The sequence below is a fragment of the Capra hircus genome, chromosome 12, assembly GCF_001704415.2.
Source record: "Capra hircus breed San Clemente chromosome 12, ASM170441v1, whole genome shotgun sequence".
In the NCBI taxonomy this organism is placed as follows: Eukaryota; Metazoa; Chordata; class Mammalia; order Artiodactyla; family Bovidae; genus Capra; species Capra hircus.
Genome location: NC_030819.1, coordinates 10065883 through 10090604, shown reverse-complemented (window position 1 = coordinate 10090604; position 24722 = coordinate 10065883). Strand labels below are relative to the sequence as shown.

At 47.7% G+C, this 24722-nt stretch overlaps 1 protein-coding gene across 1 annotated transcript in view; it reads left to right on the top strand.

Moving 5' to 3' along the window:
* Window positions 1–24722, top strand: part of UBAC2 (UBA domain containing 2) — a 171732-nt gene that overhangs the window by 135268 nt on the left and 11742 nt on the right. The window contains exon 8 of the mRNA XM_018056404.1: window positions 20259–20381. Coding sequence (XP_017911893.1) covers window positions 20259–20381 — 123 coding nt within the window. The remainder of the gene's footprint in view (window positions 1–20258; window positions 20382–24722) is intronic.

Genomic DNA, 24722 nt, shown 5'->3' with positions numbered 1-24722 from the left:
ATCTGTCTGCAGTTTTTAATTTCAAGCATTCCAGAATAAGGCCAGAGTCCTGTTTGGGTGTATCCTTTGCACTGCTTTGCCTGCTTCTGTCAGATTTCATCTTGCTGCCTGCCACCTGCGTCATGCTCACTGTCGTCCACCGCCTGTGGTCTGCACTTGGCTCTGGGGTCGCAGTCAGCCAGCGGTCGTTATTGAAACAGTGACCAAGTTTGGTGCAGTTGGCCTCTGAGAAGTGAAAAGCATGTCCTTTCCCTTTAGAGAGGTTTTGATCAATGTCAGGGATCTCGACAGACACACTTGAATTAGAGAAGCATCCAAGAATGATGAAATAATGCCCGGAGTGCCCAGAGCAGTAAGACCCCTAAGGGGACCTGATGCTGTGAGAGGCTTCAGGGACTAGAAGGCTGGGCAGGATGTGGGCGGTGGAGAGGACGAGCCTAGAGGAGAGGACCAGCAAGATGGAGGGGAGGCCTTGGAGATGGCAGGGAGGCCTGAAAGGGGAAGGCCCTCGAGAAGACGTGGGGGCCAAGAGATAGGTACCTAGTGACCAAGGGAAGGAACACAGCGACTGTAACAGAGGGAGGTGTTTTTCAACCCAGCAGCAGAGTTGGAGCTTGACATTGGAGGCTGTCAAAAGTGGTTTAATCAGTAGTATTGCTAGGACAGTTATCTCAGCAAAGTTCCTCTATCGCTGAGTATGAGATTGGTAAAGGAAGGAGAGACCGTGGAGGAAGAGACCAACAGAAGATTCTAGAATTCTAGCGCTCAGCTCTGTGAACCCCTGGCCAGGATGATGGCTGTCTCTTCACTGAGCTCCAAACCCGTGCTCTCTCCAAGGTCCAGCCTGCCCAGCTCTCCTGGGCACACTCCCACCAGACCTAGTCCAAGGCTCCCCTGAGCTAAGGTCCTGGCTCCCAGACCTAGACATGTGGCCTTGACCTCTCCTGGGCTCTAGACCTCAGCATCCTACCGCCGCTGGCATTTCCCCCTGTCTGCTCCGGGGCACCGAAATGTACCCTTGCTTTGCTGACCTGGCTCCTCCACCCCTCCTTCCCTCCCTGATGGGAAGCACCACCATCCTCCCAGAGGCCCAGACCAGAGCATCCTGACTTCCCCTTGGACTCTGCCCTCGGCTTCCCCATCCCGCAGGTCCCCTCCCTCACCTGCATCCCAGAGAGTCTGCTTTCCCCATATAAACCCACCTCTCTCTCCATCCCCTGCCTCGGTCCACGCCATCGTCACTCACCTAGGAAAATCTTGTCTCGCCCGCACCCTCCCCCCACCCTGCCCCACACTCCATCCCCTAGCTGGGCTCCATGGACACAAATCTGATTGTCTGACTCCCACCAGGGCCTTCAGAGGCCTGCCTCAGCTTCCAGGGTGGTTCCTGCTCCCCCGAGCAGCCCCTGCCTGCTCCTTAGCCCCGTCTCCCCACCCCCAGCCCCCAGCCTCCTCCGGCTGATCATGCTGAACTGTTTGCAGGCATCTCAGCCCTGTTGTTTCTCACTTCTTGCCTCCACATCTGCCCTTCGCCGACAACAAACTTCCCCTGCACCAACTTCCCCACCCCACCCCACCCCACCCCACCCTATGCGGCCTTTGCTTGCCTAACTCCCGCTCACCCTTGAATGTTTTCTAAAACCCCCTCCTCGGGGAAGCCCTCTCCAGCCTCCCAGTCAGCTCCGACCCTCTCTCCATCCTCAGAGCCCCGCACGGCCAACTCAGGCGCCAGGGCCAGCTGTGTGTCTTGGAGGTGGGGTTGGCGGGGGTGGAAACTTTTTCCATTGTATCTCTAACAAGTGAATAATGCCTGGCACGTGGTAGGAACTCACGAATTCAGGAAATTAGTGGCTCCATATGCGTAGAATAAATATTTATAGAATTTCTTAATAGACTGATGCCAGGGACTTCCCTGCTGGTCCAGTGGTTAAGACTCCAAGGCAAGAGACACAGATTCGATCCCTAGTTGGGGAACTGAGATCCCATCTGCCACATATCGCAGCCAAAAAAAAAAAAACACTGAGACCACCAGCCAAGTGCAGATGTATAGTCCTAGCCGGAAAGTATTCAGGACCGTATACTTGTCCTCTGAGGACAAGTCTGGAGCAAACCACTAAAGACAGCCTGAGACCCAGCTTGCGGAGAGCAGAGAGGAGGAAGAAGGGCCGTCCAGGGGGCGAGGAGGCGCCCAGGAGAGTTCAGGGCAGCAGAGTGATTCAGGAAGGATGGAGTAGGGGTGCTCAACAGATTCAGAGGCCATTCCCCACCCCCCACCGAAAAAAAAGAAAGGCCAGGCCGAGACAGTGAGGAGGAGAAGACCACAGGAGTCGGCTGCCTTGTGGAAGGTGTTTTGGCAGAAGGCACCTTGTTAAGAAGCAGTGCAGGGACTGGTGCAGAGGACAGGCGAGCATCCCTCTTGCTCAGAGTACCTGGCCTTGTCCGCAGACCCCGTGCGGGTGTCATGTCCCCGCTCCCGAACGTACAGCTGTCATCCCATCCTCTGCCGTGAACGCACGACCCCCGGCACTGAAGGGAGGCCACGCCTTCTTCCCCTGGGCCTACAGGGCCGCTCTGCAGCGCCCTTCAGTTCATCGTCAGGCCCAGCGACGTGACCTTTCTGGACATTTCCACGGTGGCCACTCCCCAGCAGCTCTGACAGACTCGCCGTGATGAAAGCTGAGCTGACTACATAGTAACACCCAGGTGGTCCTGCCTTCTCATTCTCATCTCCCTCCCAAGCACAGTCCCCTTCTTCTGTACACTGTCGTAGGGGCGGCGTGTCAGCTCCAGGGTAACCGTACCCCGACCAGCTCCTTGCTCCCGGGCCCACTGCCCCCCACCCCCAGCATGGCCGCTGGCTCCACGGTGGCTGACATAGCCCAGTCATTTTGGTACTAGCAGCTGCTGATTGTTTTTCCACTGCCGAGACTGTTATGTAACTCCTCAGGGGCTTGTGCTTCATTCATTCACTGAAGAGTGTTTGAGTTCCTGAAGGACAAGAGCTGCGTGCTCTACTTGCTTGTGCCCCTCTTGGTTCCACCGCAGCGTGCAGTCCAGAGAGAGGAAATGGCCCTGCCCCAACCCTTGAGAAGCTGGCAGCCCCTGGGGGACGAGAGATGAGTCAGTGCACAGGGCTAGGTTTCTATTGGAGTCCATGCCAGAAGAAGAATCTTAGTTTGCAAAGCCCTGTGTGGTTGAGAAGTCTTGGGAAGACGTCAGCACGCAGGCCAGAAACATGGAGGAGGGCCTCCACAAGGAGGCCCTGGGGAGAAAAAGCATAGGGGCTCGAGACAGCTGCGGGGATGACGAGTGCATTTGTCTGAGCTCAGGGTTTCCTTCAGGAGGGGGCAGTGAGGTGAGGCCAGGGTGTCAGAGGTCTTGTCCCACACTTGGAAGTGTTTTTCTTCGGTCCTGCAAGAAGTAGAGTCCATGAAAGCTTTTAAACGGAAGAGTAAGTAAGATTTGTCTCTTAAGAAAGATGACTTTGGCCTTGACGTGAGTGATCCTGGGGAAGGGTGAAACTGGAGGAGGAAGGCCAGATGGTGAGGATGCTCTGAGTCCTCAGGACATTCGTGGGGTTAGGCAGGGCGTCCTCGCTACTTGAGAGTGAAGGGTCAAGCCCTGCCAGCCCCGGGGCGCTCACACCTCCAGAACAGTCACTGAAATCCCCTCTGTGACAAACATTTGAGCAGCCATGAATCTCTGCGGCTCCTCAGCACACGGTGCCCTCTTTGCTGGTCGTGCCGCCGTCGTAGTAGAAAAGCAACAGGATGTAAATGAAAAGGGGAAGAAATCTGCAGTCAAGGACTCAACCCTGGGTGGACAGGGAGCTCCGTGCACAGCCTCTCTAGGGTTATCATGAGGGTAAAATAATTGGTGCATCATTACCTGACACACCAGAAAGATCTGTCAGGTATTAACTATTCTGATTGCATCGAAAGGTCCGTTTTCAGGGTCTCAGGAAGTTTGAGAGTCCTGATTTAGGAGCTAACCTGATTGTTATTCCTCTCTGAAACTTGTAACCTTTAGAACAAAGGTCAGTAGGCTGCTGGGCCCATGGGCCAAACTAAGGCTAAGAATGGTTTTTACCTTTTTAGTGGCTCTGTAAGTACCTGCATAGTATCTTTGAATTTGGCCTATTGGTCTTCAAAACCTAAAATGTTCACTCCCTGACCTTTTACAGAAGAGCTTTATCAACCCTCTGCCCTGGAAGATTATGTAGCCAGCAACTTTCTAAGCAACTCTGTCTCCCAGGAAGTCTGTACTCTCTCGAGTTTGGTTGTCTGGTAACTGCTGTGAACCGCCATTCCCTCTGTTGTTTGGCTGATGGAGACAGTGCCACAAGCTGAGCTTGGTGACAAGACTTGCTAAGGCATTTCTGTAAGATCTCCACGTACTCTAGAAATAGAATTACGGTGGAGCCCATTGTGAACGCATCCGTGCTTGGTATAAGCCAAGCAGGAATTTTGTCAACAAAGCAGTGAGGTTGCTTGATGCTGATTTTTTCATTACCTCTGCACTTCCTCCGGCTGCCCGTGTTTCCTGGTTGATTATCACCTCTGTTTTCAGCAACGAGCAGCCTTTTTGACCTGCGAGGAGAGGAGATGTTGGCACCTACCGCAGCTGACCGTGATTCACACATGCATTTCAGTTATTTTCTCAGTATTTGGTTGACGTGAGTTGGCTGTATTCTCTCACCCTCGGTTAGTAACATTTTGTGGCTGTGAAAATTGTTTCTCTCCTCATCCAGCCCAGCAACAGTTGTCAGGTAACATCTAACATGTGCATGGTTACGAGCCACATCTGCCTTGCAGATCATGAGCGTTCCTTTTATTAATCAAGGATTTTTATTTTAGTGGCTGTTTTTAAGTGTAAGTAAAAGTGCTCTCAGGTTCTCAATTTTATTAAGTTTTTGTAATAGCTTTATTGAGGTTGAATCATATACCATGTAGTTCACCTACTTAAAAAAGGTCAATTCAGGGAAGTCCCTGGCTGGCCAGTGGATAGGACTTGGCGCTTTCACCGCCAGGACCTGGGGTTTGATCTCTGGTCAGGGAGCTAAGATCCGTCAAGCCACCGGCACAGCTGAAAAAAAAAAAGGGACAATTCGGTGATTTTGAGTGCGTCCTCAGAGTTCTCCCACCATCACCACGTTCAGTTTCAGAACATGGATGTTCCTTCCAGAAGAGACCGTTCCCATTAGCAGTCAGTCCTGCATCCTCCCATCCACCTTACCCCGGGCAGCCAGCCATCTGGCTTCTGACTCTCTAGACTCGCCTGTTACAGACACCGAATCGAATCAGGTACCGTCTGGCCCTTTATGACGGGGGCCTCACTTGGCCTCACGTTTCTGAGGTTTGTCTTTGTGGCAGCATGCCTGACTGCCCTTCATTCCAGTTTCTGTCATTGTCCCTTCATCTGGCTGGGTCTCACCTCTTGGCCTCACCAAGACTAGTTTCCATTACCCTCCTTTCCACAAAACATCCTTGGTGTACTTAGCATTCAGCCAGGCTCTGGGGAGTACCACAGCGAACAAGACAGCACGGGCTTTCCTCTTCCCGAGCCAGAGTAGGGAGCAAATTGTCATGAAGGCTCTTCCAGAAGTCCCTCCCCCAGGAAAGTGTGTCTGGAATGGAGCCCTGAACGCTGTATACCTAAACCTGTGTGTGTGTGTCTCTGTGTGTGTGTGTGTGTGTAGCTCAGGAGCCCACCTTGACTCCAGAGGGAGCAGGTTCTCAGCCAAGATGAACCCTAGCAGCCCTGAAGACAGCATCCGAGCACGTGGCTTGCTTCTCAGCACTTTTCCTTTTCAGCTTTGCTCTTTCACTTTTTGGTGTAATTTGATTTTAAAGCCATCCTTTTCAAGTTGCTGCGCTGCCTTGTCAACAAAGCAATCTAATCAGTTAGAGCTAGTTCTTTTATGACTTTTTTCTTTTATGAGTCTGAAGTGTGTAGTATCAGGTACGGAATAAGTTACTAGCGCTCGGTTGATAAAAATCTGCAAATTAAATCAGAACTAGGTGCGAGAACTCCATTTTCAAGTGAAATTCAAGCTCTGCTGTTTATCTCAATCTGCACCTCCTTGCAGAAACTGCTGTTATGTTTTGGGTGCTCTTGCAGTTGATCACAGTGACCTTTGTGATACAATTCAGAACTGGAAGATAGGATCAATATAAATTCTAATCCCTTTCCAAGGCTGACTCATTAAGTGACCTCGAGAAAATCATTTCTGTTTTCCACTCTGCCTTGGTCTTCATGAGAAAGAAGAGGGTGGTATAGTCTCATGGTGCTTAAGGACGCAAGTATACAATGACCACATACTCGGTGTTTAGGGGAGATTAAAATGATCAGCAATCCTAGTTCTCTTCATAGTTGTTTTTTATTTTTATTTTTCTCATTTATCAATTGCTTTTTTAAAACCATGAATGAATCTAGAGATGTATCTTGAAGCACACCTAATGTGTGGGAATATTAGGAAAAAAAAATGTGTCTCCGTAATCATTTTATAAATTTTTCCTCCTCAAAAAAAAGCAAAGCCATCCCTGTGGGTTTTCAAAACCAGTAAACAGTCCGAGTGCAGGACAGACCCCTGGGCTACCCGTGAGTTTTTCAGGAAAAAGCAAGTCTTCCTGATGATCTCAAGAAGCCTGGACTTTCATGGAACCCGCCCCAGCTTCAGGCCTGTGGCCTGCTGTGGTGGGTGACAGACGTGGTTTTGTGAAGAAGGTGGCAGGAGCACAGGAGTTTCCAGGCTCATGAGTCATGATCTCCTATTCGAGATCAGAGCACAGATTAGCAATACCAAGATTTTTTTTTTTTTAATCATACTTTCTAAGTGATGGTGGTGTACACACCCTTGTCTTGCCTGGATTCCCGGGGTGGGGTGAGAGGTGCAGGTGCTGCTCTGTTGGTGGTTCAGAGCAGGGGCTCCGGGCTATGAGAGATCACCGCTCAGTACTTGACTTCTGCGTTCCTGAGCTGCCCGTTGCTGCCATCTTTGTAGGAGTGGTGCTCAAGGGTCCTTGCTCAGTAGAGATGCCCATCAGAGCGCTTCCATCAGTGCAGGTGACACTCGTAAGCAGTCTGTACAAGAGGGGATAAAGTGGAGAGTGTCTGGACCTGTGTCTGCCCGAGGAATCTGCAGCAGCTTCAGCAAGTGGCCCCCGGGGCTCCTGCTGCAACGGGGAAAACCTGTATTTGAGAGAGAACTGCCTGGCTTTCAAGACATTCTTTGTAAGGGAAGGAACCCGGGTCTCCCACATTGCAGTCATATTGTTTACCATCTGAGCCACCAGGGAGGTGAGATACTGATTTGGAAGAGGCAACTCGGAGTGATTAGTTTAAGAATCATCTAGTCCAATTTCCTGTTGTACACATGAGGCACCTAGACCTTCAGGTGGTCTCATCCTCTCAGACCGGCTGCTTGACTGAGTTCTGTAGACGTTCAGCGATGGGGAGACCAGTAAGGATTTGGATAGTCAAGGAAGAAGCTAGTTACAGACGGAAAACAAAAACCGGGCCTTATGCACACTGGTAGGGTGGCAGAGGGGTGGAGGGCAGGGGGAGGGCATTTTAGGCAACAGGCACAATTGGGGCAGATGCTGTCTCAGTGAGTGAGGGCCTGGTAAGTGGAAGGAACGTGCAGGGAAGAGATGAGAAGTAATTAGGATGAGGCTGGTTTTGGAAGACCTTCAAAACAGGACAGAGCAATTCAGATGTGATTTCGCATGTAATTAAGATCCTCAGTTGCAGTGGTGGCGTTGTGAAAGGCCGTATAGACGCGGTTCACCTGCCATGGCGTACAGGTTGGTCGGGGACAATATGGTCACACCTGGAGATGCTGCAGGTTCGGCTCCAGACCACATGAAAGCAGGTGTTGCAATAAAGCGAGTCCCATGAATTTCTGATTTCCCAGTGCATATAAAACTTATGTTTATACTATACTGTAGTCTGTTGAATATGCAATAGTATTATGTCCTTAAAAATGTACATACCTTAATCAAAAAAATACATTATTGGTAAAAAAATACTAGGCATCATCTGAGCCTTCCAGGAGTCATAATCTTTATGCTGGCTGAGGGTCTTGCCTCAATGCTGAAGGCTGCTGACGAGTCATCAGGGTGGTGTTTGCTGAAGGTTGGGGTGGGTGTGGCAATTTCTTAAAATAAGACAGCAGCACGCATGGCACCCTGAAGCAATTAGAACAGTAGCGTCACAGGTCACGGATCACAGATCACCATAGCAAATAGTGATGCACAGGTCCAGAGTGAGGAAATGCTGCTGGAAAATGTCACAGATGGATACGCTCAGCGCAGCGTTGCCACAGACCTTCAATGTGTACCAAATAGGATATCTGTGAAGCTCAGTAAACCAAGGCAGTGATGTCATCTAAGAGTCTGTTGGTTTAATCACAGAGGATGACAGCGAAGATGTACACAGTGGCAGACCCCCTTGAAAGGAAATACAGGTGGTACTTGAGAGTGGGCTGGATTTGATGTACAGGGAAGAGAGTTGAGTCCAAAAGGGTCGCCAGGCTTTCAGGAGATGCTGTCCGCCCTGGCCCGGTGCTGGTCGGAGGACGGGTAAGGGGGTGACAGGTGATTGCCGAAGGGTGAAGATGAGTGACCGCTTGGGGGGAAGGAGAGGTGAAAAGAGGGGAAACACTGAGTCATCCCCAATCTCAGTTTTAATAACGAATTTCACCTCTTCTTCTGTCCAAACACTTACTGGTAACAAGTACCAGAAGTAAACTTAATTTTTACTTTTATCTAATAATTTCTGTGTAGAGCTAAGGTTAAGGAGCAAAAGAAAAAAAAAGAGCAAAACAAATTGTAAACAAAAGGTGAAATGTGGAAATGTGTCATCCCAGTGCCCAAAGATGCCCTTCCTTCATATTTTCAAGGAAGCTGTGCCTTGTGCTGTGCAGTTCTTGTGTTCAGTCTTCACACGCATGTGCTAGTGAATCAAGTGAAGATAGTACAGACGCCTTCAAGTGAGAGAGAGGTGTCCTCTTCCTGCACCAGGTGGCCCCAGCCTGGGCTGCTCATACCCTCACCACCACTTCCTCCTCACAAGAAAGCGCGCGTTCCCGTTCAATGCCAAAATCAAAACCAAACCTCCCCGCAGAAGGCGGGGAAACCTTTGATCCTGACGCTTCACGGAAGAGAAGGTCCCTGTTAGAGGAGGGTCAGCCAGCCTTGGGGAAATGTGAGCACCCCCACCCCAGGCATGGCAGTACCTGGGATCCCCAGTACCACCCCAGCTCCTCGCCCCTCAGGGTGGGGAGCCCTTGACCTCAGGGTCATCTGAAACCAGCTGCCCTTGTCTCCTGGGTCCTTTCCTCTGCCTGTTAGAATTTAAGATCAGCGGTGATGGGAAGCCCCGGCCTCTCACGAGACACGCCATCTGAGACACACAGGGCTCGGGACACACGTCAGGTGGTGCGCACACCAGCCGGAGCGCCCCTCGCAGGGAACACAGTGGCCTGGGCTGCAGCATTGCTTCCTAATTGTGGACTCTGGGCACCTCCTCACCCCGCCCCTCGCTGCCTCCCCAGTCCAGTGTTCAGACCACACCCATGGCCCGGGCACCCCAACCCAGCAACGGAGTGGCCCCCAGAGCTCCGACCAACCAGGACAAGAAGGAGGAGGGGGGACCATGGCAGAGGGCATCAGGCCGTCAGAGAGCCCTGTCTCAGATCTCACTGCTGTGGAAGCTGCCTTGTGTTTTGCTGAGAAGGGTGGTTGATGTAAAGTGTCTGAGCCCCCAAAACTGGCTGTCAGATAAACCCCAAAGAAAACTGAGAGCTGTCAAATTAACCTGGGACTGTGTTCAAGCCACCCCCTGGTTTCCCTCTAGTCCACAATTTCCTCCAAGCACCTGCTAAGGCTGCTTGTGCCTGGCAGTGCAGAGCGCCACTGTTGGGACCACTTCTGGCATCTGTGCAAACGTGACGATGGGGCGCTTGACGCGCCGTGTCTGCCTCCATCTCCCACGTGCTTCTCCTGGTCGTATTGCTAGGCATGACCCAGGAACTGCTTCCCAAAGACATGATCGGGCTCGTTCTCAGCCCTGTGATTGTCCTTCCATCTTTCATCTACGTGATGGATAGATGTATGGCTAGTTTCTGGGTGTGGCGGCTCTGATGGGGTTTGTTTCCGGGTTTTGCCATGAAGCTAGTGCTGATGACGGCAGCCCCTGGCGCTCAGTCTAACAGGAGGCCTCTCACATCTCCCGCAGTCACTACGTGCCGCATCCCCAGTGCCTCCTGTTCAGTTTCTACCGTGCCCTTGTTTTGCCACCTCAGCTAAGCGCTCTCTGGGCCATAGGAAATTAGTCACTTCTCAGTGTGTCACAGCCCTCTTTACCTGGCCCCAGTGCAGTGCTCTGCACATAGAAGGTACGGGAATGAAGCCAACCCTACTCGTATTTACACCGTGAGCAGCAGCCTGCGATGTGTACAGGGCAGCAGTCAGCACTTTATAAACACCTCTCCCGTGAGGAGCTCCTAGCTCCAGCTTCCCGGCACCATCGCAGCTCCCAAGCCGCAGTTCTTTGAAAACTGCTGGTTCCCATGTTAGAGGGAGATGGTGCCTCCTGCCATTAAAGGTCCTATCGGCCATGTGATGCGCTGCACTCTCTCTCTGGACCTCCCAGCCTCAGCCCCTCCCACCCTGGTCACCCCAACACTTAGGGCCCCGTATTACAACTCACTGTTCCGTCTTTGCCAAGGAAAACCGCCTAGAACTTCACTCAGCAATATGCTTTGCTGTATATTTGTCCACTGCCTTATTCATTCAGCTAATATTTCTTAAGTAGTTGGATATGCCAGGTGGCAGGCAAGGCTGGGTCTATTAATGCAGAGACAAGAAGGACAGTCTCAGCCTTCATGGCATCTCGTCACCTGCTGGGAAGATTCCTGGCAGAGAATTAAAGTGTATTGTCCCAAGGGCTGTCCTTGGCAAGTTTTGTGAGGGAGCAACTAACCCCAGACTAGCTCACCCTGGGGATTAGAGAAGCCTCCTGGGCAGGTGTCTGGACTGAGGCCAGCGTGGTGAGGAAAAACATTGGGGTGGTCAACAGGAGGCTGGCAAGCCCTAGTGAGAAACCAGAACTGTATCCTGAAACCAATAGGAGCTTGACGAGTATCAAAGAATATCTACAGAGAAGGCTGTTAATATACTCTAATTTTTTGTCTAGCTCTATACCTCCATATGGCTAGATATTTTTATACACTTCAGAAGCCAGAGTAGCTTGTAGCAGAATTGACTGCAGACAGAGATGTGAGAATCTAGCTATCTTCCATTAAGCCAGACATAAAAGAGATTTCCAAAAATAGAAAATAATGACATTCTTCTCAGTAACTAATGGTCTTTGTTTTGGAAAATGGTTTGTTTGTTTTGTTTTTTTTTTTTCATAAAAATGTTTTAGCAAGTAGTGGGTTTGTGATTGCTATCAATGAAGAAAAAAGTATTTTAAGATTGATAGAAAGGCAATGGGAACCACTGAAGGGTTTTTAAGTGGAGAGATGGCATGATGAGATTTCTCTCTCAGAAGGTCACCCTTGACGGTGATCTAAAATGGGATGGCGGGAGTCAGAGTTCAGAGAAACAGACGGATTCCAAAGGACTCGGGACTTAACAGTTCACAGAGCTGGTGAGCTGGCTTGTGCTGTGGATGGACATCCGTGTCATTCCCCAGGAGCGGGGACACGGGAAGAGATACGGGACCGATGACGAGTTTTGTCTGGGACGTGCTCCATCTTACATGTCTCTGGAGCCTCTGAGGGGACGTGTTGGGCGATCTGGCTGTGTGGCTCCAGGGGGCAGCACCTGGATGGGGGCGGGGGGCCGGGGTAGGAGTCTCCTCCAGACGCGTGGAAACTAAAGCCCTGGGGACGCACGAGCCCCTGGGGACAGATGTGGAGAGAGAGGAGGAATGATCCTAACAGGACCTTAGGGACACCAGCCAGCGTGTTAAGGACACAGACTGGAGGCAGCGGCTCTCAGGGGCACTCAGGGAGTGACCAGAGGCTCAAAAGACCAAGAAAGTGTGATTCTCCAGAAGCCAGAGGGGCATGGGGGCAGGGGGCGGGGAGGGTCCAGTGTCCCGGGAGGGTGTGGAGAGCAAAGGAGGCACCGCTGACCAAGCAGAGGGTTTTCCGGGTAACCTGGATGAAGAGGGAAAAGCAATTTAACGGATAGAATACCAGACAGGGAGTTTCTGGAAGGCGGGGACGCCGTCTCAGCTCTCTTTCCAGCTTTGTGGCTCAGGTTCTTAGCGGTGCTTGAGCAGGCACTGTGATTCCGCTGATTTCACTGTAACTGAGCCGCCTGAAGTACCCTGGCCTTCCCTGTGTCTGAACTCCATGATGAACTGCTCGCATTAAATGTGCAGTGTTTCCTCAAGAGTCTGTGGCAGGACTTCCCGACCCCTGGGTCCCAGTCACAGGTGGGCTGAGGTAGTGATCCCTTCAGCGCACAGGGCGGCGGGGAGGGCCCGAAGCTGCCAGGCCAGGTGTGGGGGCTCCCTCTGTCCTGTGTGTCACACCCGTACAGCCCTCTGTGTGTGCCGCAACGTGGAGGCCACTGGACAGCCATGGGCCACAGCAGGGCGGGTGGTTCCTGTACAGGTGCCGCCTCTCAGTGTCACTGAGCAGTCCTGTCACTCTGTCCTGATGAACCCATAACCCACCCCAGCACGCTCCTGACACAGTCCACAGGCAGCCACCGTGGAGAGGCCCCCACCTGCTTTACAGTTCAGAGCCTAGCATCTGATAAAGGCTTTCAGATCACCAAGACAGAGCATAAAGGGTGCTTTCCCAGCCCCCAGTGACCAACCTTTTAAAATAAGATAAGGATGCTTTTGGAAAGACTTCATTGTTCTAAACCATCACATTCATTTATACCTGCCCTGTAACCTCCATCTCTCCCTTGGCTGGGGAACCAGCTTCAGGCTGCACTGAGCTGAGAGTCGTGCCCGCCACCTGGGGGCTTTGATGCAAATCTCACCCCCAGTGCAGCTCTCCAGGGTCCTGTAGTTGAGCTGGGAAGATGAAAAATAACCCTGTAAGACACCATACAAGTATCAGACAGTAATAATAGCTAAATATATACGTAATATGCTTTTAGACGTTTTTCAGGCTCTGTTTTAAATGCTTTACATGTACAAACTCATTATTTCTCATATCCTTATGAGGTGAGTGTAGTTGTTATTTGCATATTACAGATGAGAAAACTGAAGTTCAAAGAAGTTGTTTTCTAACTAAAGCCTCAGGTTACATGTACTTCCCTGGTGGCTCAGACGGTAGGGCGTCTGCCTACAATGCGGGAGACTCGGGTTCGATCCCTGGGTTGGGAAGATCCCCTGGAGGAGGAAATGGCAACCCACTCCAGTATTCTTGTCTGGAAAATCCCATGGGCCGAGGAGCCTGGCAAGCTACAGTCTATGGGTTCGAAAAGAGTCAGACACAACTGAGCGACTTCAGTTCACTTTCACTAAGGTCACGTGATAATTGCAGAGCTGGGATTCGAACCCGGGTATTCTGGCTCTAGAGACTGCTCTCAGTCACTCAGCCTTCTCTACTCTTTCGTCCCTCCGTCATTACTCCAGAGCATTGTTTGGGCCCTTGAAGTAGGAATAAATGCATTCTCAGTCCCCTGTCTTTGAACAGCCTGACAAAATGCCTGGCTATCCTCTCCATGGTTGAAACCACATTCAACCTTTAAAACTCGACTAAAAGCCCCCACCCTCTTTGAAGTTTCACCCCCGAGGTTTGACTCCGCCCTTTGATGCCTCGTGGCTTCCTTCCTGGACCTCCTTGCCTGGTTCTGACTTTTCCCTTTCTGGATGTCTTCCTTTCCCCGGGGAGATCAGGAGCTGCATGGCAGCAAGGACCAGACCATGCACTTTACTCGTGTCTCCCGTGGAAGCTGCGAGTGCCCCTGGGGCCCCTGGGGGACTCTTCTGACCGGGCTTCTCGGTGTAGACATGGCCTGCCTGGCAGTCCCCTCTAAAACCAGCCAAGACCTTTAGAGATAGAGTTCTAGTCCACGTAACTTCCACATGATACAACATGAACAATCCTTTGCTGCTCTCAGTTGGAAAATCAGTTGTTTGCTTGTTTTCAGAAGAACTTTGACTTTATTTGAAAATCTCCTTACCAAGTAATAACATAATATGGCTCTTCAAAATGCAAGCTGTTTCCTCCTTCCTCTTTTGAGTATGTGGTTATTGCTTTTGAAGAAGACAAAGTAAAGGAAGTGTTTCCTGTTTGCAGAGGCTCACGTTGAACCTACAGAAAGAGCAGACCGGTGTCAAAACACCCCAGAACCTAGAGCTCCTGTAACTTTCTGCTTTTTAAGCACTTTTTTCTATCACAGCTTGGAGTTTAGTTGTGTTTTTTGTTGTTGGTTTTTTGTTTTGTTTTGCTTTGCTTATTCTTTCACTCTCACTCCCTTTGAAGAATAAAATGTTACAGATTCACCCAAAGGCCCACCCCCTCTTCCCACTGTCCTGTCCTGAAGCAGGTGTCTTGTGTGTCTGCCTTTGACTGTGTCCACTGCCTGCGTGTATTTGTATCTTCGCCACCTGTGTGTATATCAGGGCTTCTCAGCCAGGACACTGTGGGCCTTTCAGTCCAGGCCGTCTTTTGTTGTGGGGTCTGTCCTGTGCATTAGAGGGTGCTTAGTGGCAGCCATCAGAGAAGGCAATGGCACCCCACTCCAGTGTTCTTGCCTGGAGAATCCCAGGGACGGGGGAGCCTGGTGGGCTGCCATCTACGGGGTCACACAGAGTCGAACACGACTGAAGCGACTTAGCAGCAGCAGCAGTAGCAGGCGTGGCCCCTGCTTCCTAAAAACCAACAGCACCCACCACCCTCTCCCCAGACTCCTCCCCACCCTCTAAGATGACCAAAAATGCCTCCAGACATCTGCCCCCAAATATTCCCTGGGTGTTGGGGGCAGAATCACCACGTGTGTGTGTGTGTGTGTGTGTGTGTACACATACATATGTATCCATAAAATAGGTTACACAGAATTATTCTAAACATTTTAAAATATTATGTAAATAGTTTTATATACACATATTCTTACGTAGCTTTCTTTGTTCATTCAACATTGTATTTTTGAGATGTATCCATTAGATCTAGTTCATTTATTCTAGCTGCACATGTAATAGTCTTTTTTTAAAATTTTACTTTATTTTACTTTACAATACTGTATTGGTTTTGCCATACATTGACATGAATCCACTACGGATGTACATAAGTTCCCAATCCTGAACCACCCTCCCACCCCATATCATCTCTCTGAATCATCCCCGTGCACCAGCCCCAAGCATCCTGTATCCTGTATCAAACATAGACTGGCAATTCGTTTCTTACATGATCGTATACATGTTTCAGTGCCATTCTCCCAAATCATCCCACCCTCTCCCTCTCCCTCAGAGTCCAAAGTCCATTCTATACATCTGTGTCTCTTTTGCTGTCTTGCATACAGGGTCATCATTACCATCTTTCTAAATTCCATATATATGTGTTAGTATACTGTATTGGTGTTTTTCTTTCTGGCTTACTTCACTCTGTATAACCGGCTCCAGTTTCATCCATCTCATTAGAACTGATTCACATGTATTCTTTTTAATGGCTGAGTAATACTCCATTGTGTATATGTACCACAGCTTTCTTATCCATTCATCTGCTGGTGGACATCTAGGTTGTTTCCATGTCCTGGCTATTACAAACAGCGCTGCAATGAACATTGGGGTACATGTGTCTCTTTCAATTCTGGTTTCCTCGGTGTGTATGCCCAGCAGTGGGATTGCTGGGTCATATGGCAGTTGTATTTGCAATTTTTTAAGGAATCTCCACACTGTTCTCCATAGTGGCCATACTAGTTTGCATTCCCACCAACAGTGTAAGAGGGTTCCCTTTTCTCCACACCCTCTCCAGCATTGATTGCTTGTAGACTTTTGGATCACAGCCATTCTGACTGGTGTGAAATGGTACCTCATTGTGGTCTTCATTTGCATTTCTCTGATAATGAGTGATGTTGAGCATCTTTTCATGTGTTTGTTAGCCATCCGTATGTCTTCTTTGGAGAAATGTCTATTTAGTTCTTTGGCCCATTTTTTGATTGGGTCGTTTATTTTTCTGGAATTGAGCTGCATAAGTTGCTTGTATATTTTTGAGATTAATTGTTTGTCAGTTGCTTCATTTGCTATTATTTTCTCCCATTCAGAAGGCTGTCTTTTATAGTCTTTTATAAAATGGAACCACTCACTGGTTTATTTCCCTACTTAGGGACAGTTGAATTTTTTTACGCTTTCTTACTTAATATTATAATCGGTGCTTCAGAGAATATCCTTCTAAATGCCCCTTGAGGCACTCATAGCTCCCTGGAGATAAAATTGCTAGACTATAGAATATCCTCAGTTTTACTAGATCTTGACACATTGTTCTCTGAAATGTTTGTGCCAATGTAAACTCTCATCAACACTATAGAATTCCCATTTCCTTCACATCACCCCCATCCTTGGTATTGTTAGACATTTTATTTTTGCCAGTCTTACAGTTATGAAATGACTTAGTGCTGTTTTAATTTGCATTTCCCATGCTAGTGAGGTTAAACATCTTTTCTTATGTTTATTGATTCAGGGTTTCCTCTTCTGTAAATTGTTTTTTCATATGCATTCTCCACTTTTCTCATGCATTCTCCATGCTTCTCTTGTGTTATTTATTTTTTCTCATTGTTTCTTTACATATTCTGCATACTGTTTTGTCAGTTATATGTTACACATGTCTTCTCTTAATCTATACTTTGTCTTCTAGCTCTCTTGTTTTTAATCACACAGAGTTCTTATTTGTTGTAATTGTTAGCAACCCTTTTTTTGTGTGATTTATGCTTCATATTTTGGTTTTAGAAATCCTTTCCCATCCCAGCAACATAAAGAATATCTCTTATTTCTTCTAAAATGTTTAGTAACAGCCTAGCTTGCCAGATTTAAATCTTTAATCTATGGGGTTTATTTTAAACTAAGCTTACTTTGTATGTGGCGTGAGGTCTAATTCTGTCTTTTTCCATGTCTTTTACCCATTGTCCCAGTACTGTTCACTAAGTGGTGTCTCTCCTGCTGGCTTCCAGGGCCCCCTCCATCATGTGCTAAGTGGCCATGTTTACTTCTGATTTCTCAGCCTGTTTCTTTGCACTGCTCACCCATCACGTGCTCATGCCATCCTACTTTAATTCTTGTCGTCTGACACTAAGTCCTAGTAACTGGTAGATGAAAGTCCTCCTTTATACTTCTTGAAAGTATTCAGGTCTAGTTTTGACCCTTAATTTCAGGCTGTCTCGTTTCACCAAAACACACAACACACACGCACACACGCCCACACACACACGCCCACACACACACACACACACACACACACACACACACACGCACACACACACACACACACACGCCCACACACACACGCCCACACACGCCCACACACACACACACGCCCACACACACACACACGCACACACACACACACACGCCCACACACACCCACACACACACACACACACGCCCACACACACACGCACGCACACGCACACACACACACACACACACACACACACACACACACACACACAGCTTTAGCTGCATGTAGCAGCAGCATGAAATCACAGAAACCTAAACAAGGTGTGGGTCTGTCTCATGTGAAACAAATCAGATGTTAACAGCCCCAAACTGTCGGGAGCGGTTGCCGCCCCCGGTCTCCTCTTCTCTTGCTGCTGCCCTGTCCTCAGCGTGGGGCCAGGAAGGAGGAGGAGGCACTGAGGAGGGCTGCGTCCCTCCCTTGAAGGCCCCCTCTCGGGGTCCCGCATGCCTTCTTGCTTGCGTACCATAGGCCCAACTGAGTCCACCGGGGGACGCTGAGAATGTGTTGTAGTAACTGTGTCACCAAAAGAAATCTTATTTTTAATAAGAATGTGGATATTGAGAGTCAGCCCACCATCTCTGCTACACTCTGGAATTGGCAGAGTGTGGAAAGATGCCAGTTTTGAGCCTTCTCAGGCAGGAATGGACTGTCTTTCCACTCATACCCTTCAATCAAGCTTACCATTTTTCATAGAGACTTGCAGATCTTCTGTTAGATTTAATTCGTACGGACCTATGAGTGAGTGTGAGAGCTGTTAGTTGCTCAGTCATGTCTGACTCTTTGCGACCCCATGGACCACCAGATTCCTCTGTCCGTAGGATTTCCCAGACAAGAATACTGAAGTGGGTTGCCATTTCCTTCAGGGGATCTTCCCGACTCAGAGATCAAACCCACGTCTCTTGTGTTGCAGGCAGACTCTTTACCATCTGAGTCACCAGGGAAGCCCTCCTGAGTACCTAAATAGTTTCTGTTATTCTTTGTAAATAGGAAATTTTTGCAGTTACATTTTCTCAGTGATCACAGGCAAGGGATGTCACTGATATTTTTGTGTCTTATATTCCGTCTTGTTAGTCCTCATGTTCTAGGTAAGACAGTCATCCCGTGTGAATGACAGTTTTTCTTCCCTTCCATCCTGCTGCAGTTTCTTTCACAATTGGTTGGTCTGTCTTCATGACGCAGTGACTTGTGTTGAATGCAAGAGGTGGTAATAGGCATTCTTGCCTCTTCATCCAGTTTTATCAAATTATTTTTATATCTGTTGAGTGAGCATTTGGTTTTTCTCTTTTAATCTGTTAATGTGTGAATTACATTGCTGTATTTTCTAAGATTTCTGATATATCTTATTGGATAAGATGGTACTTTTTTAACATTGTTGGATTGAGTTTGTTGATATTTTATCTAGGATTATTGTACTTGTCCATAAATTTAAAGTGGGCTGTTTTATGATAGCCTTCTCTGATTTTGGAAACAGCGTTGCATAGCCTCAGAAAATTAGATGGAGGGCTCTTTTCCTTTTCTCTTCTCTAGAACAATTTGTATACGACAGCGGGTCCTTAAAATTTTCATGGATTTCACCTGTAGATTTTTAGTAGGTAGTTCCTTAAGTAGTATTTCAGTGACACTAATGGCTAAAAGTCTTGTCAAGTTTTCTATTTCTTCTTATAATGTTCTATTAAAGTATAACATACGGAAAAGTTAGCATATAAAGGGAGTCATACAGATGTACTTTTGTGTTTGTTTTACTCAGTATTACGTTGAGAGATTTCACCACATTGTTGCGTAGAGTTGTAGCCTATTTCAGACCCGAGGCCTCCGCTCCTGAACCCAGATAGGTGCCAGCGCCCAGGGGGGTCTGAGTGAGCAGAGTGTGCCCGCCCTTATACCTGTCCCTGCTTCTTTACCGCGCTGGTTTCCACAGCTTGATTCTGCCACCCTAGGGGCTCTGTCTCCCCTTTGTGTTCAGCTCTGCTTTTGAAATATTTTTAAAATTTTATCCACAAGTATTTATAGTAGGAAAAATTTTAGGTTTTCTTAGTCTCTGAATCTTCCAGAACCAGAAGACATCTAGAAACAGATTGAAGTTGATCAATTAAAAAGTTGGCATATGGGTAAAAAAAACATCCATTTTTTTAAAAGTAGCCTGAGGTGCATACTTTTTTTACTTCCTATTGTGGCTTTTGTTTACTGATGACATAGAAAAGGCAAGAAGTGACCTCGCCATCAATGTTAAGTTATCCAGAAAGCCACACGGAGGACAAGCCTGAGCTGCTTGTCCCCCTGTGGAGGATTTACCTTTACATTCTCAGGCCTGTCCCCCAACCTGGGGTTTATCTCCACCTGCAGTCTCTCCCTCTGTGCTGACCTTGCTTGGAATTTACTTAAATTTTAAAAAAGAACAAGAAGAGGGAGGAGCAGCATTTTAAAGAGCTGCTGAAGGAAGCTCCAGGTCTCTGGTTGCGCACCCCAAGTTGGCCTCCTTGCGGCTTCTCCAGAGCCCAGCGGAGTCGGGACGGCATCGGTGGGGACACCGTGGGGCTGAGGTTAGGAGTGACTGCATGCGTCTTCCACCACCTTCCGCAGTCAGAGGGCACAAGTCCCTTTGGCAGCACCCACCCCCTCTGTTTCTCTCTGCACATCTCCTGCAGGCTGCCGATTGCAGCTTGTTGATGGAAGGGCTGCAGGGCTCTTACCGCTTGTGCACAGCACATCCATCTGACATCTTACCTCCAGTCTGCAGCTGTGACTGTGTCACTGGAGAAGCCTGTGCCAAGCGTTACAAGGCTTCCTCGCCTCCATTTCTGATCTCTGTGCGATGATCTTTTTCTAGGGAGGAATGATCAACTGGAACCGTCTTTTCCCTCCTCTGCGTCAGCGAAGAAACGTTAACTATCAGGATGGTCAGCGAGCTGAACAACCAGCATCCCCACCTCTAGAGGTTTCAGAGGAGCAGGTAATGTAACCACCTGGTACTTGCCCTAAATCCAGGCTTCACACCCACGGCAGTTTTGGTGAATAGGACTTGAAAGAATTCAAGCGTATATTGATAAATAGAGATCTTGATACCAGGTAAACTGCCAGCTATACCCATTTTAGACATTTGGGCCCTGTCATTGACATCTCTGGGTCTTATGACTTTGAGGAGGATATAATTTCAAAAAAAAAATTGCATTGCGATTGCTTATTTTTAAGTGTATGACATTTCATATGTATACAACTACTGAACCTGGTTCACTGCAAGGGCTCGGAGAGAAGGAAGCGGACAGTCCAGGAGCTTCTCTGTCTGTATGGTTTTAACTTTAGGAATCAGGTAAATGTTTTACAGGTTCAAAAAGCAAATCAACACTGGGGACAACCATAAAACTACAAGGCAACTGAAGTAAATGTTCCAACTGTATCTTAAGGGAATGATATAAGAAAGGGGGAAAATTAATTTCAGTTGCTTGTGAACATAATATGTCCTCTGCCTAAAAAAAAAAAAAGAAAGAAGAACTGCAAGCAAAGCTCAAACTCCTCATGGGTACGAATGCAGCAATTCTGAAATTCTGTTGTGTGTAGGCTTCCCAGGTGGTGCTAGTGGTAAAGAACCCACCTGCCAGTGCGAGAGACATAAGAGACTTGGCTACGTTCCCTGGGTCGGGCAGATCCCCGGAGAAGGAAATGCCTGGAGAATCCCAGGGACAGAGGCACCTGGAGGGCTACAGTCCATGGGGTCGCAAGAGTCGGACACTGAAGAGTCGCCCACTGAAGCGGCTTAGCACGCGTGCATTGTAGATTAGAGCAGACAAGGAAATAGGGGCAGGATATATGTGGCTCCATCTCAGGTGGCTCAGGGAAAATAAGTGGTGGGGAGAGAGAGAGAGAGAGAGAGTGTGTGTGTGTGTGTGTGTATGTGGCTCCATCTCAGGTGGCTCAGGGAAAATAAGTGGGAGAGAGAGAGAGAGAGTGTGTGTGTGTGTGTGTGTGTGTGTATGTGGCTCCATCTCAGGTGGCTCAGGGAAAATAAGTGGGGGGGAGAGAGAGAGAGAGAGAGTGTGTGTGTGTGTGTGTGTGTGTGTGTATGTGGCTCCATCTCAGGTGGCTCAGGGAAAATAAGTGGGGGGGAGAGAGAGAGAGAGAGAGTGTGTGTGTGTGTGTGTATGTGGCTCCATCTCAGGTGGCTCAGGGAAAATAAGTGGGGGGGGGGAGAGAGAGAGAGAGAGAGTGTGTGTGTGTGTGTGTGTGTGTATGTGTATAGAGCATGTGTGTGTGTGCATCTGGACAGAAAGCAACTGCAGCCAAGTAATAATTGGTGAATCTGGGTGGAAGAGTGATCAAGTTCTTAGTGCTCTTCTTGAAATTTTCCTTAAAGTTTGTTCTTAGTGCTCTTCTTGAAATTTTCCTTGAAGTTTGTGATTACTTCACACTGGGAAGTTTTTGAAAATCTATAAAAGTCAATTTAGAGCATTTCAGTAACAACCCTTTTAAATATCGTTCTTTCGAACATCTCTTTTTTCTCAACAAAGCAGACCAAGGTCAGCATTTCATAGCGGGTCGCACCATGCCCTCCTCCACCCCCAGTCTCCAGAGCCAGCAAACACCGGTCCGACCCAAGGCCCTCAGCATCTGTGGCAGAACTGTCCATATCCTGGCTTTTTCTGGAACTCAAGAGGGGCTCTTGGGCAGAACCTCCACAGGTCCCTCTGGGTGAGGCCACGACAAGTGAAAGAAACCAGCTGAATGTGCCTGACGAGTTGACCTAGCCCCTCGCCCTTAACGTCTCAGCTCAGACTCACCCTTTGAGCTACTCGTTAGGGTTGAGAGATGCATGAAGGCGCCATAGTTCTCTTCCACCTCCATTGACGAGTTACTAGAAAAATGTTAGCCCCATGATTAGAAACTAAAGCCAAGCAAATTGGCATTTGTGAAATATTTAAGATAAGTGATTGAAAAATAAACAAGTACTCTCAAATTCAGGTGAAGAGAAATAAAGTTCTGTTATATTACTGTCTTCTTGATAGAACCCAGCTCACATCCCTCTCAGAGGAGCCGTTAACGATAGAAAGTGTTTATAGGGGAAATAGTTCTTAGTTTTGACATTTGGGGGGGGAAAAAGTGTCAAAAAGTGATAACAAGGTGAATGTGTGTAATTGAAGTCTTAGCGTTGTGTTTTTTTTTTTTAATGAATCATTGTCCTTGATCCTCCCACAGAATGACAAGAGTGAGGTTAACGTGTTGTCGCTATCAGTTTAAAATACCATTTGCTTCTTCTTGACTCTGTTATGAAAAGATGTAAATACACAAGAGGTTTTTTTTTTTTTGTGAGAGGTTGTTTTTAACATAAACTTCCTTATTTGTTCATATTTTTCCGAATTTTCTCTTTTGTTTCTTGATTATCCTTAAATGCTCTTAAAGACGGTCCCACATTAAGACACAGAGTACCCCCCGCCGGCATTATTTATGTAGATGCTCAATAGTTTTTGTGGTAGGTGCTCGAGAGACTGTAAAAGAGAAGAAAGATGCTGCCCTTGTCTCAAGACACTTAGAGTAACATTTACAAGTGTACCTTCCATATGATCTCTGGGTTAGCTGGAAGGTGGCTAAGAGCGTTCTTCCAAGAGAACACACTGGTCATAGCAAACACCCTCTGTGAACAACACAAGAGAAGACTCTACACACGGACATCACCAGATGGTCAACACCAAAATCAGATTGATTGTATTCTTTGCAGCCAAAGATGGAGAAGCTCTATACAGTCAGCAAAAACAAGACCAGGAGCTGACTGTGGCTCAAATCATGAACTCCTTATTGCCAAATTCAGACTTAAATTGAAGCAAGTGGGGAAAACCACTAGACCATTCAAGCATGACTTAAATAAAATCCCTTATGATTATACAGTGGAAGTGAGAAATAGATTTAAGGGACTAGATCTGATAGAAAGAGTGCCTGATGAACTATGGACAGAGGTTCGTGACATTGTACAGGAGACAGGGATCAAGACCATCCCCAAGAAAAAGAAATGTAAAAAAACAAAATGACTGTCTGAGGAGGCCTTACAGATAGCTGTGAAAAGAAGAGAAGCCAAAAGCAAAGGAGAAAAGGAAAGATATACCCATTTGAATGCAGAGTTCCAAAGAATACTAAGGAGAGATAAGAAAGCCTTCCTCAGTGATCAGTGCAAAGAAATAGAGGAAAACAATAGAATGGGAAAGACTAGAGATCTCTTCAAGAAAATTAGATATACCAAGGGAACATTTCATGCAAAGATGGGCTCCATAAAGGACAGAAATGGTATAGACCTAACAGAAGCAGAAGATATTAAGAAGAGGCAGCAAGAATACATGGAAGAACTGTACAAAAAAGATCTTCACGACCAATATAATCACGATGGTGTGATCAGTCACCTAGAGCCAGACAACTTGGAATGTGAAGTCAAGTGGGCCTTAGGAAGCATCACTACGAACAAAGCTGTTAGAGGTGATGGAATTCCAGTTGAGCTATTTCAAATCCTAAAAGATGACGCTGTGAAAGTGCTGCACTCAATATGCCAGCAAATTTGGAAAACTCAGCAGTGGCCATAGAACTGCAAAAGGTCAGTTTTCATTCTAATCCCGAAGAAAGGCAATGCTAAAGAATGCTCAAACTACTGCACAGTTGCACTCATCTCACATGCTAGTAAAGTAATGCTCAAAATTGTCCAAGCCAGGCTTCAGCAATACGTGAACCGTGAACTTCCAGATGTTCAAGCTGGTTTTAGAAAAGGCAGAGGAACCAGAGATCAAATTGCCGACACCCGCTGGATCATTGAAAAAGCGAGAGTTCCAGAAAAACATCTATTTCTGCTTTCTTGACTATACCAAAGCCTTTGATTGTGTGGATCACAATAAACTGTGGAAAATTCTGAAAGAGATGGGAATACCAGACCACCTGACCTGTCTCTTGAGAAACCTGTATGCAGGTCAGGAAGCAACAGTTAGAACTGTACATGGAACAACAGACTGGTTCCAAATAGGAAAAGGAGAACATCAAGGCTGTATATTGTCACCCTGCTTATTTAAATTCTATGCAGAGTGCATCATGAGAAACGCTGGGCTGGATGAAGCAAAGCCGGAATCAAGATTGCCGGGAGAAATATCAATAACCTCAGATATGCAGATGACACCACCCTTATGGCAGAAAGTGAAGAGGAACTAAAGAGCCTCATGATGAAAGTGAAAGAGGAGAGTGAAAAAGTTGGCTTAAAGCCCAACATTCAGAAAACTAAGATTGCGGCATCTGGTCCCATCACTTCATGGCACATAGATGGAGAAACAGT